This window comes from Alligator mississippiensis, chromosome 1 (genome assembly GCF_030867095.1).
Source record: "Alligator mississippiensis isolate rAllMis1 chromosome 1, rAllMis1, whole genome shotgun sequence".
In the NCBI taxonomy this organism is placed as follows: Eukaryota; Metazoa; Chordata; order Crocodylia; family Alligatoridae; genus Alligator; species Alligator mississippiensis.
This window is the reverse complement of record NC_081824.1, coordinates 136,624,372-136,644,172: the sequence shown is the minus strand read 5'-3', so window position 1 is coordinate 136,644,172 and position 19,801 is coordinate 136,624,372. Positions and strand designations below refer to the sequence as shown.

Sequence of the window (19,801 nt, the reverse complement as noted above, 5' to 3'; positions counted from 1 at the left end):
TTGACACTGTTATACCCAGAAGTTGAATTTGTCCCAATAAAATGAAATGGTAATAAGCACCAGCACTACATAAAATGATCAGATGCGTCTAAGCACTTTACTTGCTAAGACCTCAGTTCTGGGATGGTATAAACAGTTCTGGGATCCACAGGTGTAGCTGAGGGCATGATTAGAAGACACACGGATGGAGCAGATGGCCCTGCAATTAGCACTGGGTAAGTAATTCTGTTGATGATATGCAAAAAAGAAAAATATCAGCTCATTCTCTCTTAGCTGTGTTGGCTCAGCAGGGCTAATGGGGCTGAGTGGTAATAAAATATTGTTTCTGTCAGTAATTTCAAGGCAGACAACTCCAGTAAGTACAGATATTTGGGGCTGCCAACGTACAAGCATCCTGACATACAGCTGGGAGATAAGAGTTCCATTGTCTGTGCAGCTCCAACACAACCAATGTTAGACCAATATTACCATCACAATGGGGTAGATCTTCAGAAATCTGCTGTGAGTGGCAGGCACCGTGAACTCACAGGCTTTTGCTTGACAGACCAACCATAAAGGAGACCTCATGATTACAATATTCTGAGCCTTATTTTGTGTGCTGAAGCAGTGTAAATGAGCCCTTTTTATTTTTCATCTTCAGTCTCTCTCCTTTTTGGTTCCTCTTTTCTCACTGGGAACCACTGGGTTAAATTCTGGCTCCCTGATGTCAATTGGAACTCTTTCATTGACTTCAGTGGGGCCAGGATGTTCCCCCTTATCTCTTGGGAACACCTGAGTGAAGAATGAAAAAAAGGCTCCGATTCCTTTTACCTTGATTGTTGGTGTGAAGGCAGTGGTGAGGTATGAGCAGAGCCGAGGAGGCAAGGTCAGTTTGCTGATATCTTTGTCATCTCGCAGGCAGCTTGCAATGGTCTGCTGGCACAGAAGCTGCAAACTGGAGACCCTGTGCTCTACTCGGACCACGTACAGCGCAGGGCCAGAAGCCATGAGCAGGCGCGAGTCCCTGTGGCCCCAACAGATAGAGATAATGGGACGCTGCAAGGAAAGGAAGATTGCACAACTTAGTGCAGCATAAGCTTTCTCCTGGACATTGGTACAGCAAGATGCATGTTCAACAGCAACATTTGAATCCAGTGCCAAGGTTCTCCAAAAGGTAAAAATAAGAGTAGCTTTGCGCTGAGTTACTGTCACTGGCAGAAAGTGTGATTAGCCCTTTGCCATTTCTGCCTCCCAGTCCCAAACTGACTGCTCTCCCATACTGCCCTTTTACAAAGTATTTCCAGATGAAAAAAAAATCTAAATCACCATCATGGACAGACTATACATACTGCCCTTTCTTCATTTTTTTGTTCAGTGATATAAATGTCCAAATTCATACCAATTAACAGAATAATGGTGAGTGAGAGATGGAACTGGATTGAGGTTTCTGAGACTTAAAAGATATGGCAACAGCTAAATCAGGCCCTCCTTTGTACACTGTAACAAAAGGATGTTACTTTGATATACCTGGCTGTACGTTTGGGCAAATTTAGGACACACACACAAATTTAAGACAGCCAATGTTGCACCTGTTTGTGATATTCTCTGATACAGGAGTCAAGTAACATAGGTGGATTGAAAAAACAGACTGGTTAGTCTTGTAACAACCAGCTTGTAGTGAGGTGTATGCCAAGATAAGGGCAATGTCATACTTGAGGGCTAGAGTTGATTCCCATTAGTCCAATTTTCCCCCCAAAATCCTTGAAGCTTTGTCCTACATAGTATGGAAGGGGCTCTCCATACTACCATCTTTAAATCTTCTTCCTATCATGATACCTCCAGAAAGCTATTGTGCCATGACCATTGTTTATTGAACTTTCACAATTATCTTACTGTTAGCTGTGCTCTCCTTAACATCTGTTGTGTCCACCTGTCATCTCTTGTCTCTGTGTGTAAGCTCAAGGGGGCTGTCTTTTAATTGTGCATGTGTGTACTGTGTCTAGCACAATGGAATCAACAGCAACAGAGGGGAGAAACAAATTGTCTCTTCTGTGAATAATACTGCACAGCAGGCTACCATAAGCACATTCTAACAAGGCTTGTTTCTTCTTCTGAAGCATTGGTTAATGGCTACAATCCTATGCCCAACGGATTAGGTCCTGTTCTTTAGATGAAGAATGGACACAATTTACTGAAAGGATGGAGATGTGTTAACATGGTCAATTAGGGACGTTTTATCCTTCTAATCAGAATACACCAAACAAGAATTAACCACACAGAAGGCAGGTGTTAACAAAGAACACCAAGTAATCAGGCTTTTCCTCCCTCCACCTCTGAAAAATGTGAAAGACTACACAACACACAGAAACCTGGACTAGATTAGCAAAGATGTTAGTAAGTCTCAGAGACTGACTTTTTTTGAATTGTGACTTCCGAATATTTCAAGATGAGAAACCAGAGCAAACTGATTTTTATGTGAATGACAGGAAGTGCAGCTGCACAATGCCACCTCAATGCTTATTATCAAGATAAATAGTATGATGAAGCAACTTTCTACCAGAGAGAATTTTACCCGCTGTGCCATCTCAACCTGATTTTAAATTTCAAGGAAAATACTGGTTTTAAGACAGGGCGGTGGGTGGGTGGGAAGTAGAGCAGTTTCCTTTTCAGTAAAACCAGGCACCGCAGACACAGACACAATCCCATACCCACACAACACAACCTTGCATGGAGGTACGTACCCTCTGGCTGACTGATACGCAAGTGCAAAACAACAATATGTGAGCATTATGGTTTTCACAGCAATTGCTAAAGGCTCTTTGTAGTGAAGAACGACACTTCAAAAGGAGCCAAAACATCCCTGTGGTATCATGAGCAACCTGCTACATAGCCTGTCATCACCACACGTTCAGGGCAGAGGTTTGGTCAGTTCAAAATTCCATTTAATTCTGGATGCTTAAAAAGAACCCTTGTTCTACAGTACAGGATGTTCTACAATATGAGCATGAACCACATTTCAGGGCTCTACTGGCACCTCACACTGGTTGGGAACTGTGAGCTGGTCAGTGCAGCCCACAAAATAAGCAGGGTTGAATGGAGAGGGCACAAGGCAAATGCACCTGAGGGAGATGTTGACTCATCCAGTGAAGCCCTGGGAGAGGGCACCAGTGGATGTGCAAAGGCATGCATCCTACCATGAGTACAGCTAGTACTGTAAATCCAAACTACATCCCTTCGCATAAATCAGTTGAATCAATTCATATATATATATAAAATGCTTAGTGACCGCACAACCATGATGAAGATTTTCAATGATTTTCATAGATTAGATTGTTAGGGGCTGGAAGGGACCTTGCAGATCATCGGAGCCAGGCCATGCCCCCTCCCCTGCACTGCCCTGGGCCATGCCCTCTTCCTCCTGCACAGCTGGGCTGGGGCTTTGCCATGCCTGCCCCACACATCAGATCAGGCCAACCAGTTGGATCCAGCCCACAGATGGACCAGGTACTGCCCATCCAGACTGCAGGACAAAAAGGTTGGGTACCACTGGCTTAGAACATTTTATTTTGAACATCCAGTGTTCTCTATACCAGGGGTATCAAAGTCACCTGTGTCCTCAGGCAGAATCCAGAAGGCAAGGAGCCTCCCGGGCCAGGTCCAGACCCAGTGAGGGTGATAACGCCTGTGGCAGCAGCAGGGCAAGTGGCAGGGGAGTGAGATGTCAATACAGCCTTCACTTGCCCCTCCTCCACTGTCCTACAGACACACATACCCAATGGGACTCCATAGCTGGGAATTTGGCAGCAGGCTCTGTCCCTGTTTGTCCCACCCCCAAATTCCCAGAACCTCAGGGTCCCCCATAGACCTCATGAAATGGCTCCATGGGACATACCCAAATCACAGGCCACATGTCTGACATCCCTACTTTAAACCATCAACCAGACTCTGGGCTGGTATTGGTTTGTTGGGTGCTTACTGATGCTCCAGACACATTTTGCCAGAACTTTCACCGGGGCAGCTTTTCAGCAGGACTGTTCTAACGTGCCCTTCATGTCTAACATCCAGCATCACTTCACACACGAAGGGCTATAAGGAGTCAAATGAGGTACAAGAAAAATGGTTTTATTATTAGACGCTGGAAAAGACAGACAACTGCCAGGTGTGACCTGACCTTTAAATATATTGCTCAGATAAAGTCTCTCTGAAATGTGAGGATGAGGTTCAATTACTGCAGTAAGTCTATTACCACCTGGCTACAGTGGTCTATCCAAACCCTATTGTGGAAAATGATTAGCCAGAGATGCCCTTACTCCTTGTAAAATATTCCACCATGTGTGGATTCAGTAGCAACTTTATTAAACTTTATTGGGGCAAACAAACAGATTTTGCCATACACTGTCTTTTTTCCCCATGTTTGATCATGTGTTCTTTGCTAGTAGCAGAGAAATCTGGGCAGAGATTCTGGTACTTCCACGTCTGTTTTTTACCTAACAAAATCCCATTAGTTTTTATAAGAATCTCAGCCCTAAATACAGGGGTATGAATGAATCTCAGAGATCAGTCATAAACATGGAGACAGGAAAAAGTTGAATTTCCACACACAAACAGAGAATTTAAGTCATACAGCACTATTAAACTCAAAAACAAATACACGAAAAGGCAACAGTTCAGATGTTTTACCAAAGAAACACATTGACTGTAGGATTCAAAAAACTGATTAATGAAGAGTTTGATAGCTTTGTGTCTGAATCAGTCAGAGAAGCTATTCTATGTAGTTACATACACCCCCATTGGGAGTGTTACTTCTTAGAGCACTGGACTGGATATCTTTGACCAAGCTACCTCCCTGTGCTAGCTTATTCTATATCATTCATTTTTCACCCCAACAGAGGAGCAGTATAACATACATACCTTTTATAACTGCTATGAAGTTCAGTCAGTTAGAATTCAGTTAGAATGTAGCGGACAGGTATTTCACTAAGTTCCTGAAGACACAAATTTTGGGTGTTAAGGTCTGTTTTCTGCCTAAGCTAGCACCTTGCTATTAGAACTAGAAGTCTCACGGAGTGTGAAGTGGTCATATCCAGGGCAGGAAATCCCACTGGCAGACATCAACTAGTGAGATAAGACTTTGTTTTTGATTAGTGCTGCAGGTCTGAAAATCCTTCAGGAATGAGACACCAGATGCAAAAGAGAATCTGACTAGTAAAAGGCATGTTTGTATATGGATGTAAAGGCTATAAATAACATAACATGAATGTTTCTCTCTTTTACTTTAAAGAAGGATGAAACTGTATCTGTGCACATACAGAGTGAGAAAGAATGGTGCATTGGTTAGGAGAGTAGATGGGACTGGTAAGGCCTGTGTTCAGGTCCTTCAGCCACCACAGGCTTTCTGTGTGAGCTTGGGCAGATCACATAGTCTTTACCCCTGTACAATGTCAAGTGAGGGCAGGGTGGCACTTTAGGCTAGAAACAGACGTCATCAAATTAAGCAGATCAGCTGTGCCAGGATATGTCCCAACACAGCGGATCTGCTCCACTGGACAAAACATAGTTGTCCCGCCTATTGATCCTGTGAGACAACGGATGATGTGTTGCCCGCTTACAGAGATGCACCATACAGGTTCCCCCTGGTGTGTCTCTGTAGACAGAGAAACCTCAGCTTTTCGCTGCTCACAGAGACATGTCGCAGAGATTCCCTGGCATGTGTCAGGGAAAGCAGGGAAAGCCAGGCAGGCAGTCCCAGTGAGCAGCATGATTGGGCCCCTCAAGTCTTGGGATCACCTGCCCAAGATGGCTGGAGAGAATGGGCAGCTCTGGTGGGAAGGGCTGCCTGTACTCTTGCACCATAAAGCAAACAGATGTCCACTGCTAAGCAGAGGCATAAATTGTTACCACCTATGTTAAAGCCACAAATTTTGGCCATTTGTGGCACAAGGGGCATGGGCATCTGTTTCCTTGGCCTTTGTGCTGCCATAAACATTCTTCTGTTTCCACCCTTACAAATTGACCAGTTCAGAGAGGCATGAGCTTTCTTTCGTAGGCAACAACCTACTTTGTCAGATCTGTGTCATGTGAATATAACCATTAATTTCTAAGGAGGACAGGAGGTTAAATATATCAAAGATTATGAGGTGCTCAGATACTTCAGTAGTGAAGGCATTGTAAGATTTCTTCAAACTGCAGAACAGTTAATTTGCAATTTAGTTTCTTATTTATTTCAGTTCCAAGTTTCTATAGCCAGGCATCTTCCACATCTCAAGTCTAGCTGAAAGACTTAGTTTTTACTGAATGAGTCTTTTCCAGGACAAGATAATGAACTTGTAGAAAAAATAGACTCCATTTCCCAGTTGTGAACAACTATAAAAATTCCTCATTGTGTTCTGCTGCTGTGATAGGTAGAGGTTAACGGGGGTTACTACAGACTGTCTTACTTGAACATTTCAAAGCCTCCACTGAGATCCTGGAGCACACTTCACTAGCAAAGTCTAAATTGCCTTGTCGTTCTCTCCATAAGAAAACAAACTTGCAGTGTCACCCAACAACCCCCCAAATAAGATTAATTTGGGGGGATGTACCCAGAAGACCACATTAATACAGCAGCAATAAACCTAAAGATTCCATGTGAAGTACACACAGATCAAGAGAACAACATCTGTTTTCCCAGATAAAAAGCAGGCAAGGATCTTTGAGTAGATGTAGTATCTTTTATTAGACCAACTGAGTACTGTAGTTGGAGAAAAGTTCTTAGCAAGGTTCAGGCGCAGTCACCCTTCTTCAGGCACAGGAATACTTGACACTGGGGAAGAGCGCCTTTTCCCATAACTTAACTGAAAACTCTACCCTTCTCTCCCTGGAGCCCTGGAACCATTACAGGATTTCTGTGGAATCACTTGTTCCTTAATCTACTATATATATGGATCCAGATTCATAGTTCCATAGTTATAGTTTCATAGTTATTAGGGTCAGGACCTGTTAGATCATCGAGTCCGACCCCCTGCCCTGGGCAGGAAAGAGCGCTGGGGTCAGACAATCCCAGCCAGGTGTCTGTCCAATCTGCTTTTGAATATTTCCAAGGAAAGACAACACCACCTCCTTTGGAAGCCTATTCCATATTTTGGTGACCCTCACTGTAAAGAACTTTTTCCTGATATCCAGCCTGAATTTGCTCTATTTTAACTTGTGTCCATTGTTTCTAGTTACCCCAACTGTTGCCCTGGTAAACATGGTATCCCCCACTTCCTGCTGACTCTCCTGATGAGTTTGTAGACGGCCACAAGATCATCTCTCAGCCTCCTCTTGTGGAGGCAAAAGAGGTTCAGGGTTCCCAATCGGTCCACATAGGGTTTTTTCTGTAGCTCTTTAACCAGACAGGTGACCCTCCTCTGAACCCTCTCCAAGTTATCCACATCCCTCCAGGTTATCCACCCCTCACGCTAATACAGTTCACAGGCCAGAACTTTCATGGGCAGGAAAAGTATGTAGAAGGTATCGATGAACTATGCTTACAGCAAAGTACTAAAAAACTAGAGGGTTTTGTTTTAAAATCCAACCTGAACTACTCAAAATATACTGGTGAGGAAGTCACTTGCTCTCTTTAAATTTTAAGGCACCTGGCCAATTTAGTGAGTTCAAGAAAGAACTTCCTAAATATTCCAGTCTGCTGAATGGAGCTCTCTTAAATAAATGTTTCTCTTTGTAAAATCCTGCCAATATCCCAGCAACACATGTTCTCACAGACCATTCCACAGTCCTTAAAAGTATGTTTGTATGTTTGAAATAAGACATCACAGCTAGGTACAAACATTCAAAAAGTTCGATCTAAGTTGCATGGAGGAATCGATCTAAGTTGCATGGTTTTCTGTAAACAGCGCAGTTTAGATCAGTAGCAATCAGAGCACACATTCGCCCTTTGGACAGGGTGGAGGTGGGGGACAAATCTTAGACCAGGTTCCTCCATTTTTAAACCAGTCTATGTGTGCCGAACTTCTGTTCTGTTACAGGTATAAACCAGTTTTGCGTACCAGACTTATGTTGTTATGGATGTAGACTTATTTCCAAACACTTCTACATAGGGACCTACTTAATTCATGGCCAGACGAGGAATTTTTGCAGCTTGGTCACAGCACAAAGAGGCAATTTCACAGGCATTTCCCTGCACCCCCTCCCCTTGTCACTGATTGGTGGACAGGCCTGGGGGGTGGGGGGGAGGTTTGGAAGGGGGAGGAGGGATGAAGGGGCATCCAGCATCTTGGCTGCTGGCTGCAATTTGTGCAGCCCTGCCCCTGGCCACTGATAGGTGGAGAGGACCTGGGGGGAAGGAGGGACAAATGGGCAGTTGCCTTTTGCGCTGACCTGCCAGCTGGTGCCTTCCCCTCTTGGGTGGGCTGCAGAGCAGTGAAGACTGTTGGTTCCCCCTGGGGAGCTAGAATTTTATTTTTTTAAGTTGATTCCATGGACAATTGCAGATTGCGGTTTCTGTAATATCACAAATTAAGTAGGTCCCTACTTATACCAGTAAATGTGTAATGTCTGTACCTGACCCATTAGTCCTACAAGGTTAAGAATGGGTCAACTAGAAATTTGCGTATATCCCCAGTCAGTCAGAATCAGTGCAGAGAGTAATTCTACTCTTTTGCTCCAAATCTTGAGGGACTGTATCTGTTACTATCCATCAAAATTAAGAGTCAGACAAATGTTATATAAGAAACAGCAGGGTTTTCTTGCTTGCTATTAGATGCTGTTACTTTACGTCAGGTCTGTCCAACTAGCTGCCTCCAGGCTGCATATGGTCTGCATCCCCTGGGCACCACTGCCCTTATTGTTCTGGCTGCAGCAACAATCAGGGTCTTGAGGTTTCCCCTCCTTCCCCAACTTTGGCTGCACACCCCCAACCCAGGGGGAAGGGCAGTGTGGCAAGGCACAGTGCAGCCCACAGTGCCAGGGGAGCCAGCAGCCCAGAGGACATTGCAGTCTGGGGGCCATGGCTCACACTGCCCTCAGTGTGTGGACTCTGGCTGCTTTAAAGTTGGACTTATGCTAAATCAGGGGTGCATGCTCTGAGGGTCAGAATCCTGCAATAGGTGTTAGGGATGTGGCAGTTCTGCTCTTCACTTACTGCTCGATGTGGCACTCCCCAGAGCAGGCTTTGGAGTTCTCCCAGTGGTTGAGGACCACAGAACTAAGTGGCTTTCCTTTGATTAATGTATAAACCAGAACATGAAGGAACAAATTTCAGAATGCCCCATTCTGCTGCCATTTTGCTCTATAGGTGTTCTGTCACTGATTTTAATAGAAGCAAGATAAAACCTGATATTTACAGAGGCAACCTGCACCTTTAAGTTGTAGTGTTGGCTACTTTTTCAATAGCCAATGGAAACACTGAGACAGAAAAAAATCGGTTTAATTCTTTCCAAAAAAGTCTTCAGCTCTGAGATCCACCCTTTCTGCATGATCTCAGCTCCCTTCCGAAGTACTCACTGATCCCATCCTTCACCAAAAATACCAGAAGCTGCCATTCTGTAAGAACCAACCAAATACTACCCAGAATCTTTAAGCCTTTTATACAATCATACTGAATCAACATTTAAATAACTGATTCTTGGAAAAAAAACATACTTTCACTATCAAGCTGTCTGTTCATCAAGGTTACATCAAGGTTAGCTCTATGTGTAAGATTGTTAAACGTGCAGTTAATTACAGGGCACACCATATGTCAGTTTTTCAATAGGGTAGGTGTAATTATTCTAGCTTTATGTATGTACATGAGATTAGAATTAGGTTCTCTGGGCTCTACTTCCTGTTGTTATGATCCTCCGGGACATATAAAAGAGAATTATACGGCCCTGGGAAACAACAGGCAAATGATCTGAACCATTAAGAAAAGTGAAAGATCACAACTTCACAGGTTTTGTAATGTCTGCAGTGAGGCAGTTTTGAGGAGCAGTTATAGGAGGCTCCTCTATTTCAAGTCCAATTGGGAAGAGATGAAGCAGCTGTATCCACTCAGAGGACAGCTTTACAACAGCAGGTACAGTTAGCTGATACAATAAAGATCCATCTGCACATCAAGCACAGACTTTTGAAGTGACAGAAATGGGTTGCAGCACTTTCAGTAAACAGTTTTAGTAAGGCTGTAAAAAACAAGTCTCAGGTGCCGCCCATTACTACTATTGCCATCTCTGCTTAATGCCAGGGTTATGAGGGTTTCATAAATAAATTCAAGAAGCAAATTTTGTTTGAAAATCTTGGGCAGATTTTCTGTCATGTGAGAGCTTCAGGTTGACAATTAGTCTTAAGAAGACTGTGATCATGTACCAAGGGGTGGAAGAACCAGTGCCTGACATCACTCTAGAGGGTAAATCTCTTGGTGCTTTTGACAGCTTTTGCTACTCGGGTTCTATGATCAGCAGGAATCTTGACCTTCAGACTGAACTGACTAACAGAAACGGAGAAGCAGCTAAGAATTTTGAGCTATTACAGGAACATTCAAACTATTACAGGAACATTAACTATCAGCTAAGGTAAACGTGCATATCTATGAGACTTGTGTGCTGTCATCCCTACTTTATGGTTCAGAAATATGGACTATATACACTAGACACCAGTGTTTCCTCTAAGCTGCGTGGTGTGCATGGCCGCGCAGGTGCACCTGGTAGTGAGGCATGAGTGCGCCTGCACTTGCCACACAGCTTAGAGGCAACGCTGCTAGACACATCAGGAGACTGAACAGCTTCCATATGAGATGCCTGTGAAAGATCCTGAAAATAAAATGGGAAGACAAAATGTCAAACACAGAGGCGCTGGAGTGCACAGGACTGTCACACTTAGAAACCACTAACAAGAAGAGGCTGCAATGGCTTGGCCACGTCAGGAGAGTAGGAGGAGACCATAACCCCACAAATATTTTGAACAGTGAGATTTGAGGTGGCTCTAAAAAGCTGGGTCACCCTTTATGGCAGTACTGCAACACGTACAAAAATTATATGAAGTTGTTCAACATCTATGTAGAAAGTTGGGAGGAGCATGCAGAATCCCATCGAAATCTGGAGGGAACATCTGACACTGGGTGCAGCTCATCATGAAGCAGCTTTGATCCAGAGGATGGAAGCAAAGCGAGAAAGAAGAAAGCAATGTGCTGTAAACTTGGTCTCCAATTCAAACAACACATGGATCTGTGAAACTTGTAACAAGCTGTGTCACTCTTGAATTGGGCTTGTCAGCCACAAGTGGATTCATCAGGCACCTGACTAGACTTCTTATATGTACACCATTAGCCAGAGGATCAACATTTGCCTATATTTACAAGAAGAAAATGTTCATCTCAGATAGAATGCATAACCATAAAGACACCTCATCTTTTTATTTCATTTAAAATGCTGGAGAAGCAGGGCTGAAAAACTAAATCACTAGAAGAAGGAACCTGGTGCATTTCTGCTTGATCAGATTTGTATTTGTGTGTTGGGAGCAGTGATAGACAAGAAGGATTTCCAGAAGTGACAGCATTCTTCTGAATACCTAGCAGCTTATGGACAGCCTTTAGCACATGCTCTTCATATAAAACAAGCACGATGTATTAACTCTCTGCAACAATAGTAGATATGCAATATGTGTGTGACACTACAGGCCTGAGCTTTTCTTAGTCCCTAAAGGGTGGATCCAGTGAGATAAATGTGAGGGGCCAGTGCTGTGGGATGACGAACACCATACGTTCACAGCGGGTTCAAGAAGGGGTGAGGATACTCTTTGTCTCAGGAGACAAGTTGTTTGAGCCCTACCTTTGTTCTTCAGTCTATACAACCTTTGGTAAGTGCACTTTTGTGAAAGCAGAGGGTATGGTGGATGGTGAGTTGTAGCGACAGACATGGCAGTGAGAAAGAGAAGCTGTTACACCCTGCCAGCCCCACCCTCCCACCTATGAATACTATTTTTATATAATAATGTTATGCTGGATTGGATGCTTCTAAACTAGCGCAATTCCTGTGTTTACGGTGTTACATACAGAGATCTTAACCACAAATACAAGTTGCCCATTTAGGAACCACATGATTTGACACCAAAACTGTACCAAAGCCAGGGGAGAAGGTGGACCAGTTTGTTCCTGGCAGAAAATATGAAAACAAGTTGTCACTGTGAGAAGAAAAGCAAAGTAAACAGTTCTGACTGTCTGGCTTGCTGTGGCTTCACAATCATTAATATCCACTCTAACTTTCATATATATTTTATATTAGTTCTTTTGAGTTATAATTATAAGCAATCTGAAAATGTCTCGCTTTCTTAATACTCTACAAATGCACCTAGTATATCCAGACAGCATAAGCAATGACAGCTTAATTTATTTTACAGACAAAGATTTCAGACACCTGTTTTTATCAGAGAAATGAAACAGTGCCTCATATTAAATAAGTTTTGCACCAGTAATCTGACATTTGCAGTGTTCAGCACTGTTTAACTCTCATGTCATTAATTAAATTAGGAACAGGATTTGTTTAAAATAAAAGCAACATCCCCAATCATGTGCTGCTTGTTCCAGAGGAAATAGTTGTTGTAATAGAGTTTGAGATGTGAAAATTCCCATCTTCTCACCCCTTCCTTTTCAGTTGCCAGTGGTGATTTTTATAACATCCCATCACAGTACTGACTGCCATTCTACAGCAAATTATTGATTTTACTGCTGTTGGTGCTTATAAGACAAATCACTGGGACCACTGACTCTGTCTGTCCACTACATATCTCTCCGGAGCAGACATGTTGAATAACAAATGTCACTAGCAACCTCACTTTTTGCAATAGTCATATTAGCTGATTTTGATGGCATACCAAATGATCTGCAAAACTTTATAGTCTTTTGTAACTCAAATGGCAATATATGTAGTTCCACTATTCAAGTGGGTGGGTGCATAAACACTAGAGACAGAGGCATGCTCCTTTTTGAGAAACTGTCTCCCTCTCAAGCTCTTACCAGTAGAAATCAGAAATTAATTTTATTAAGTAAAAAGAAATAAGCATAGTAAAAAGAGAAGAGAATCAAGTCCCAAATTTAGGCTTGGTCTGCATGTAGATTTCATACCTGTATAAATATTGCAGTTTGAATGTGACTTCTGTTTTTAATAAGCTAGTTATGCTAGGGATTATAACTCAGGAAAGTTTAATACATCCTGTAGATGTAGGTATTTTGATTCCCCTTTCCATATGGAATAATCAATACTGGCATAAATGCATTTATATTTGTTTTGTCCACATGGGTAGGAGAGTGGTTATGCTGCTATAATTGTCTTAGTACACTGACAGCAGTAAAAACTGGATAAATAGGCTCTTCACTTAAATCAGCACTGAGACACCATGTACATACACTTGAATCCCTAACAGTTTGTCCCATATACCAGGTGTGGGGTATATTATTCTAAAAAATGCAAAACCTAAAGAACAAAATCCAAACTGAAGCATAACGGGAGGTTACTGCTAAATATAAATAAATGCAAACGAGAATATTCATGAGTCAGTTTGCCAGATGGTCCTTAACTCAGCCTTCTGTGCCCAACTCACGCCATGATATTGGAAAATTAACAACAACAAACAAAAAGTCTGGTTATTACTGTTAAGAATTATTGTATTTACTCAAATCTAAGATGACCCTGAATTTAAGATGACCCCCAATAATTAGATTTGATATGTGAAAAATTTATAAAATTGTTATAATTTTCCAGGTATAGTAATTATTGAATTCAACCCCCTCCCCACTGCTCCACAGGGAAAGCAGTGGCTGAAGGGGAGGGTCAGACAGACCCCTTGCCCTCTGCCCCCCCCACCTTCTTTCCCCTGCAGGCTTCCTCTCCCCCAAACGGCAAGCCTCCACCCTTAGCTCCCCAAAGGCTTTGCTTCTTTTCCCCACCACCTCCCCAGTCTTTTCCTCTTTCCCCCTCAGTCCTCCCAGTTTTTGCCTCTTCTTTCCCACTCCCAAGTCTCCCTCTTCCCACCACTCCCCAGTCTCTGCCTCTTCCCCGCCTCACTCTCCAGTCTTTGCCTCTTTCCCCCTCACTTCCCAGTCTCTGCCTCTTCCGCCCTCTCCCCCTTTACTGTCAGATGCTGCTGGGACTCTATTTCCTCTCTGGAGTATAACACATCCCTTGCTGAACCATGCAGCAGCAGGGCAGGGGATGGAGCTCCACATGCTCTGTGCCCGGAAGGGAATCCAGCCAGAGCCGGAGCCAAGCTGTGCCTGACAATAAGCAGGGGAAGAGGGTAGAGAGGGGAGCAGAAGCTGCAGAGGGCAAGCAGAGGGGGAGAGGGCAGGAGCCTGTTGTGGGTCTGACTGTGGCCCCAACCTGGGCTCAGGGCCAGAGTCAGAGCTGCAGCAACTGCCTCTCCCCCCCCCCCCCCCCCCCCCCCCCCCGTCCCCCTTTTATATGCTAACCCAAGATTGTGGAAGGCAGGGGGTTCTCCATGATGACTGGGGGAAAAAACCTTGTCTAATTCTTTGTCTGCTACCACTAGGAATTTCTTCCCTCTACAATTTCACAGCCCCACCCATTGTTTTTCATAATTGCCATGGCTGCTTCTTTCCTCAGACCTGATGAAGAATGCCTTGCATTTGAAAGCTTGTCTAACTTTATCCCAACCACGCAGTTGGCCCAAGAAAAGACATCACCCAGAAAAATCCTTGCCTCTTACATAACTCCTAGACCATCATGGCTACAATGTCAGTCTGACACCATGTCATTCCACATTCTAGGACCTCCTGTTGTGTTAGATTGTCCTACCCCTACACTAGGGCAGAGGTACCCTGCACATTATAGTTTTGTGGTTAAGGACAGAGGAGTCTTATAGTTAGGGTACTAGACTTGGAGGTTAAGTTCTGTGCCCAGCTCTGTCAAACACTTTCTGTGCGATTGGAGGCAAGTGATTTAGCCTATGTGCTCCTCAGTTCCTCATCTATAAAACAGGAATAATAGTGCTTTCTTGGTCTATATTGCCTGTTTACATTGTAGTTTGTCGGGCAAAGTATCTCACTATATGTTTGTACAGTGCCTAACACAATGAGGCCCCAATCCCAGCTAGGGCAAACAACAATAATTTATATTAATTCACGTTCTAGATATTGCAAAGAGCAAAGACTTGAAGCTTATCAAAACCACAGTTGAACACTTCAGTAATATGTGCCTATACTGTGGAGCTACTGTAGGTGTAACACTATTCACGCATAAGCATTACACTTGATGTCTCATAACATCCCTTACCTGTACGGGTGTCTCCAGCGTGTAGATATGTTCCCCACGGACATTGTAGAACTTGACGAGCGCACTCTTCAGCATGGAACCGTTGCCAAGTTCAGCAAGCTGACTGTGCTTTTCCATGCCCGCAACAGCCAGTAGGTCTCCCTGTGTACACCACTGCACCACCACATCTGAAATTAAAAAAGGCAAGACACCACTAGGAGGTGAAAGGAGCTCACCTTGCAAAGCACAGTAATCACATTTAATAGGAGCAGCCTTTTCATGAGTAGCTAGAAGCTTGAGCCTTATTTACTTTCAAAGCAGTTTGAGTTAGTACGGCACATACACATTTCTGAAAATGCTCCTAACGAAATGCAGTAGCTAAGTAAAAATGTACTGATTTATTTATCTTTATCTGTAGACATTAGTCACAAAGCAGGACCTTGCTTTTACATGCGAGAGTCAGCAAGCCATAAACTTGGGTATAATAGAGCTTATATATATTATACATATCAATTGCCTCTCCTTCTGGCAGATCATGAAAAGCAATGCCTACAGCTTCCTTCTGGGATGCTAATTCTGACTCCCCCCCACCCCCAATTTCTACCTTCCTGTCAGTTCACGTAAGTGAGAGCACTGGAATATTTGGTGTTTCTGCCTTCCATGTCAACAGTAGTTTTATCTGCCCGAGGGGTTCAGAGCTGGCCTTCCAGGTAAGAGGCAGAGTCTTATCCCTTTAAGGGAAGAGACAACTATTTCAGTCCCAGACAAACTGTAGGCTAGACAAAACTTTTGTGCCCTGGGACACTCAATCTGCCATGAACCTTCTGAAGGTGTTTGTAGGCGAGAACCTGTCTTCAAATGAAGAAGCAGGGGAGAAATGGGAGCTGGCAGCAAGGATCTCAAAATTGTTTTAAGTTGTCAACTTGTAATTTTCAAGGACTTTTATGTGCAATTTAAAATGGTTTTGTATTATTTCAACTGTTGCCTTGCTGATGATATTTCTCATGGGGATTATGTTTCTGTACACATTACAGGCAGGATGTTTGTTTCTCAAGAGGATTTTTTTTCACAGGCTGGTGTTCATGATGTGCCTCTATTTTCTCTCTTTGCCTTCAGTCCCCTAGTACAGAGCTACTTTAGGTGTTTTTATAGTGGGATTTATCTTTCTAGGCAAATATAATGTTAAGCACAATAGAAATCTATAAGATAAACCAGCCACAGTTTTAAGAACCAGCCTAAGTATGTATACACCCATGAAAACAACACAGCCATTTGGGTAAAGGTCTTAGCATGAGAGTCTGTGTTGCGGCAAAATTCATAGCTCACAAAGATGATACGGGATGTAGTGGTTTTAAGACATCTTTTCATCCTCCCAAATGAAGGCTGCTCCCCTTCGCATAAGCCCTGGAGGCTTCAGTACAGCAGCCTCCCCATACTGCCCCAGGGGCTTGTGCTGAACAGCCTCTGCACACTGCTCCATCCTGCTATGTCCCTTTGCCACCTGCTCTCCCATGCCCTGTATAAGCCTCCATATCAGGGACTGCAAAAGGGTCCTCAGAAGACAGCTTCATGGCTACCATCCATAGTTATTGTGCCAGGGGAACCCTCTTGACATCAACTGGGTCTTTTGAGACCCCTTTACCCATCAGACAATGGCCAAAACAGAGGTGAGGATCTTATCCTTTATGCTTTTTGGCCTCTTTAATTTAATTTCCATCAAGAAAACAAAGTCATTAGTGTAGCCTGTACAGATTTCTGGATTTAAGACATTTATCCTGTGTAGTGTTACATGCTACTGATATAATTACTTTTTACAATCTAGATCAGGGGCAGGCAAAGTCCAGCCCATGGGCTGGATCGGACCCGTGGCAGACTCCATTTCCCAGAAGATCCTGCCCGTGTCACTGCAGCCGGTTTCCATGGAGACCCCGGGAGTGTGAGGGCCGTGACAACGGGGGGGCCAGGGTTCCCATGGAGACTGGCCCTAGCCTGGGACATGTGAGCAACAGATCGCAGTACTGCTGTAGCTCAAGACCATGCTGTCACCGCTGCAAGATCCTTGCCCTGGCCCCACTCCCTGCCCAGCCGCATGCCCTACCAGCACTGCTGGGGCCAGACTCCATGGAAACCATGGCCCCCACACTGTCATTGCCCTGCCACTCACGAGGTCTCCATGGAAACCGGCTGCAGCAACCTAGGTAGGGGCTGCTGGGAACTGGAGTTCAGCCACCAGCCAGATCTGTCATTTTGCCTACCCCAATCTAGATTGTGGTATCATCCAGGACATGCCAAGCAGTTTTCAAATGCAGAGGAAGGCACCAAACCTGCCTCGGGGAACTTAACATTTACACAGACAGGGACTGATGGCAGATGTGCATATGCCTGCAGGGAGATAGTCAGCAGAAAGATCCAGGCAAAGACTGGCCCAGATCTTGTTAATTCATCTTTCTTGCTGATGATAGAAACTAGCTTCCCTCCTGCCACTATTAGCTCCTGACCACGCTCTCAGCTAAAATTCCTTCAGTACTCTTTCCTTTTTTCAAGTCTGCCAAAATCTTGGCTAAAATTATCCCCTTTGTCTATGAGAACCCCCTGCAACCTCCAGCCATGCCACCCAGTCAGCCTCTTCCCACATCTGTGACAAGAAATCTCCTTCTGCTTGTGTGAGGGTCTCCCTGAAGTCCTTGTCCAGTTACCTCGTGATTCATACCCACTGTAATGCTAAAAACATTAGCATTTGAAAATTCCTGATCAACCACAGTGTGATGCTCACAGGGCCCACCCCTCAGCACACAGCATCCATAGGGCTCCCTGTTCTTGTTTTCTCTTCCTGGCAGCCAGGATTCTCCTGCTGCAAAGACACATCCCTCCCTTCTGAGGCACTTGCCACAGGGTTTGGCTGGGAGGGGGAGCTCTCCTGATCCCGGCCACTCATAGGTAGCAAAGGCAGTATCACGCCGGAGAAAGCACAACCTTCACATCATGTGATAAGGCTGTGATGTGACTGGGCCTGGGGCCACAGAAGGCACACAGTTCTCTGTTCTCAGCATGATGCTGGAACGGGTAAGTCTCTCCATATGGACTGGGACAGGCTGGGTATCACTGGAGCCTCATGCTTAGCAAAGGGAAAGGGGGTCATCCCCCCTGCTCAGGTTCTAGCCCAGTTCCTGGCTAGCTGTCTCCCTTCTCCGCCTGGCAGCCACTGGGAAAGTCTATGCCTTTGTAGCCCCAGAAGGGCCAATGCTGCTGTCATTGACTGTAGTCAGTAAAGGATTAGCTATAAATCTTTACCTCCCCTTGAAATCTAGTTCTGAGACTCTCTGGAGATAAACACCAATGAAGAATGCATCAAGGGCCTGACAGTGACAGGAGCTCTGGGAGACTGGAGCCAAGGGATGAATGTGCCTGCTTGGCAGTTTTTCCTTTCTCTCTAAGCTCCTAAAATCACACTGCTGCACAGAAGCACAGGCTGACTAGACACTGCCTATGACCTTCGCTTGCTCAAAGATGGGAAATGGAAGTACAACCCCAAGGCTTGTTTTTTCCTTTAAATTAAATACTGATAAATCCACATCAATTTATTACCAGGAAGGTCAATGGAGAAGCCCAGGAATCTGTGAGAGAAAGGAACACAGAACACAGGGGATGCCTTTCAGATTGCTGAAATTCTTCTATCCAGGAGGATGCTGATAGTGCTTTGGTTGCAGCTATCTTTTTATGTAAGATTATATATAGTGCCTGTTGCTATGGTATCCAGGTGCCAATACATCTTTAGCAATTGCCCCAGCAATTATGGAGATCAGACCTACCCTCGCTAGAAGGGAAGCTATAAAGACACTTCTTCACTTTATGAACTTTATGAAGGCAGGCAGAACTCAAAGGAGATGGCCAGGGCCCTGCTTTCATCTCTCATCTGAACTGGTCACCAGTGTTATCCAGACATATGATGGGTAATAAGCTGCAGCCCAGGAAGAAATGCAATAGCAGGTAAATGGCAGATACTTTGGAGCTCTGGAAATAATGCCTCTGGGATACTGTGGTTCTGTGGTACCCCTTACTGTGGATTCAGGGACACCTGAGCCCTGAAAGAAAAAATAGCTCACTGTAACAGACAACTAGGCTCAGGGCAACAGATGGGTAACAGACTAGCAGGTATCACAGAATCAGCATCTCAGACAAAAAGTAAAATATACAGATTGAAGAGGACATCATGAAATGATGAACATGAGCCTGCAGTGCATGAACATGAGCCTGCAGTGCGATGCTGCGGCTAGTAAAGCGACCAAAATGCTGGCTTGCATCCATAGATGCTTCTCAAGCAAATCCCGGGACATCATTCTCCCCTTGTACTCGGCCTTGGTGAGGCCGCAGCTGGAGTACTGCGTCCAGTTTTGGGCTCCACAATTCAAAAAGGATGTGGAGAAGCTTGAGAGAGTCCAGAGAAGAGCCACGCACATGATCAGAGGTCAGGGAAGCAGACCCTACGATGACAGGCTGAGAGCCCTGGGGCTCTTTAGCCTGGAAAAGCGCAGGCTCAGGGGTGATCTGATGGCCACCTATAAGTTTATCAGGGGTGACCACCAGTATCTGGGGGAAAGTTTGTT

General features: G+C 44.4%; 1 protein-coding gene across 3 annotated transcripts in view; it reads right to left on the bottom strand.

The window, feature by feature from the left end:
• Positions 1-19,801, bottom strand: part of TULP4 (TUB like protein 4) — a 260,862-nt gene that overhangs the window by 31,962 nt on the left and 209,099 nt on the right. For all 3 annotated transcript variants that reach the window (XM_019479760.2, XM_019479756.2, XM_019479758.2), the window contains exons 7-8: positions 15,219-15,385; positions 811-1,035 (exon numbers count right to left, since the gene is read on the bottom strand). In XM_019479760.2, the coding sequence (XP_019335305.2) occupies positions 811-1,035; positions 15,219-15,385 (392 nt within the window). The remainder of the gene's footprint in view (positions 1-810; positions 1,036-15,218; positions 15,386-19,801) is intronic.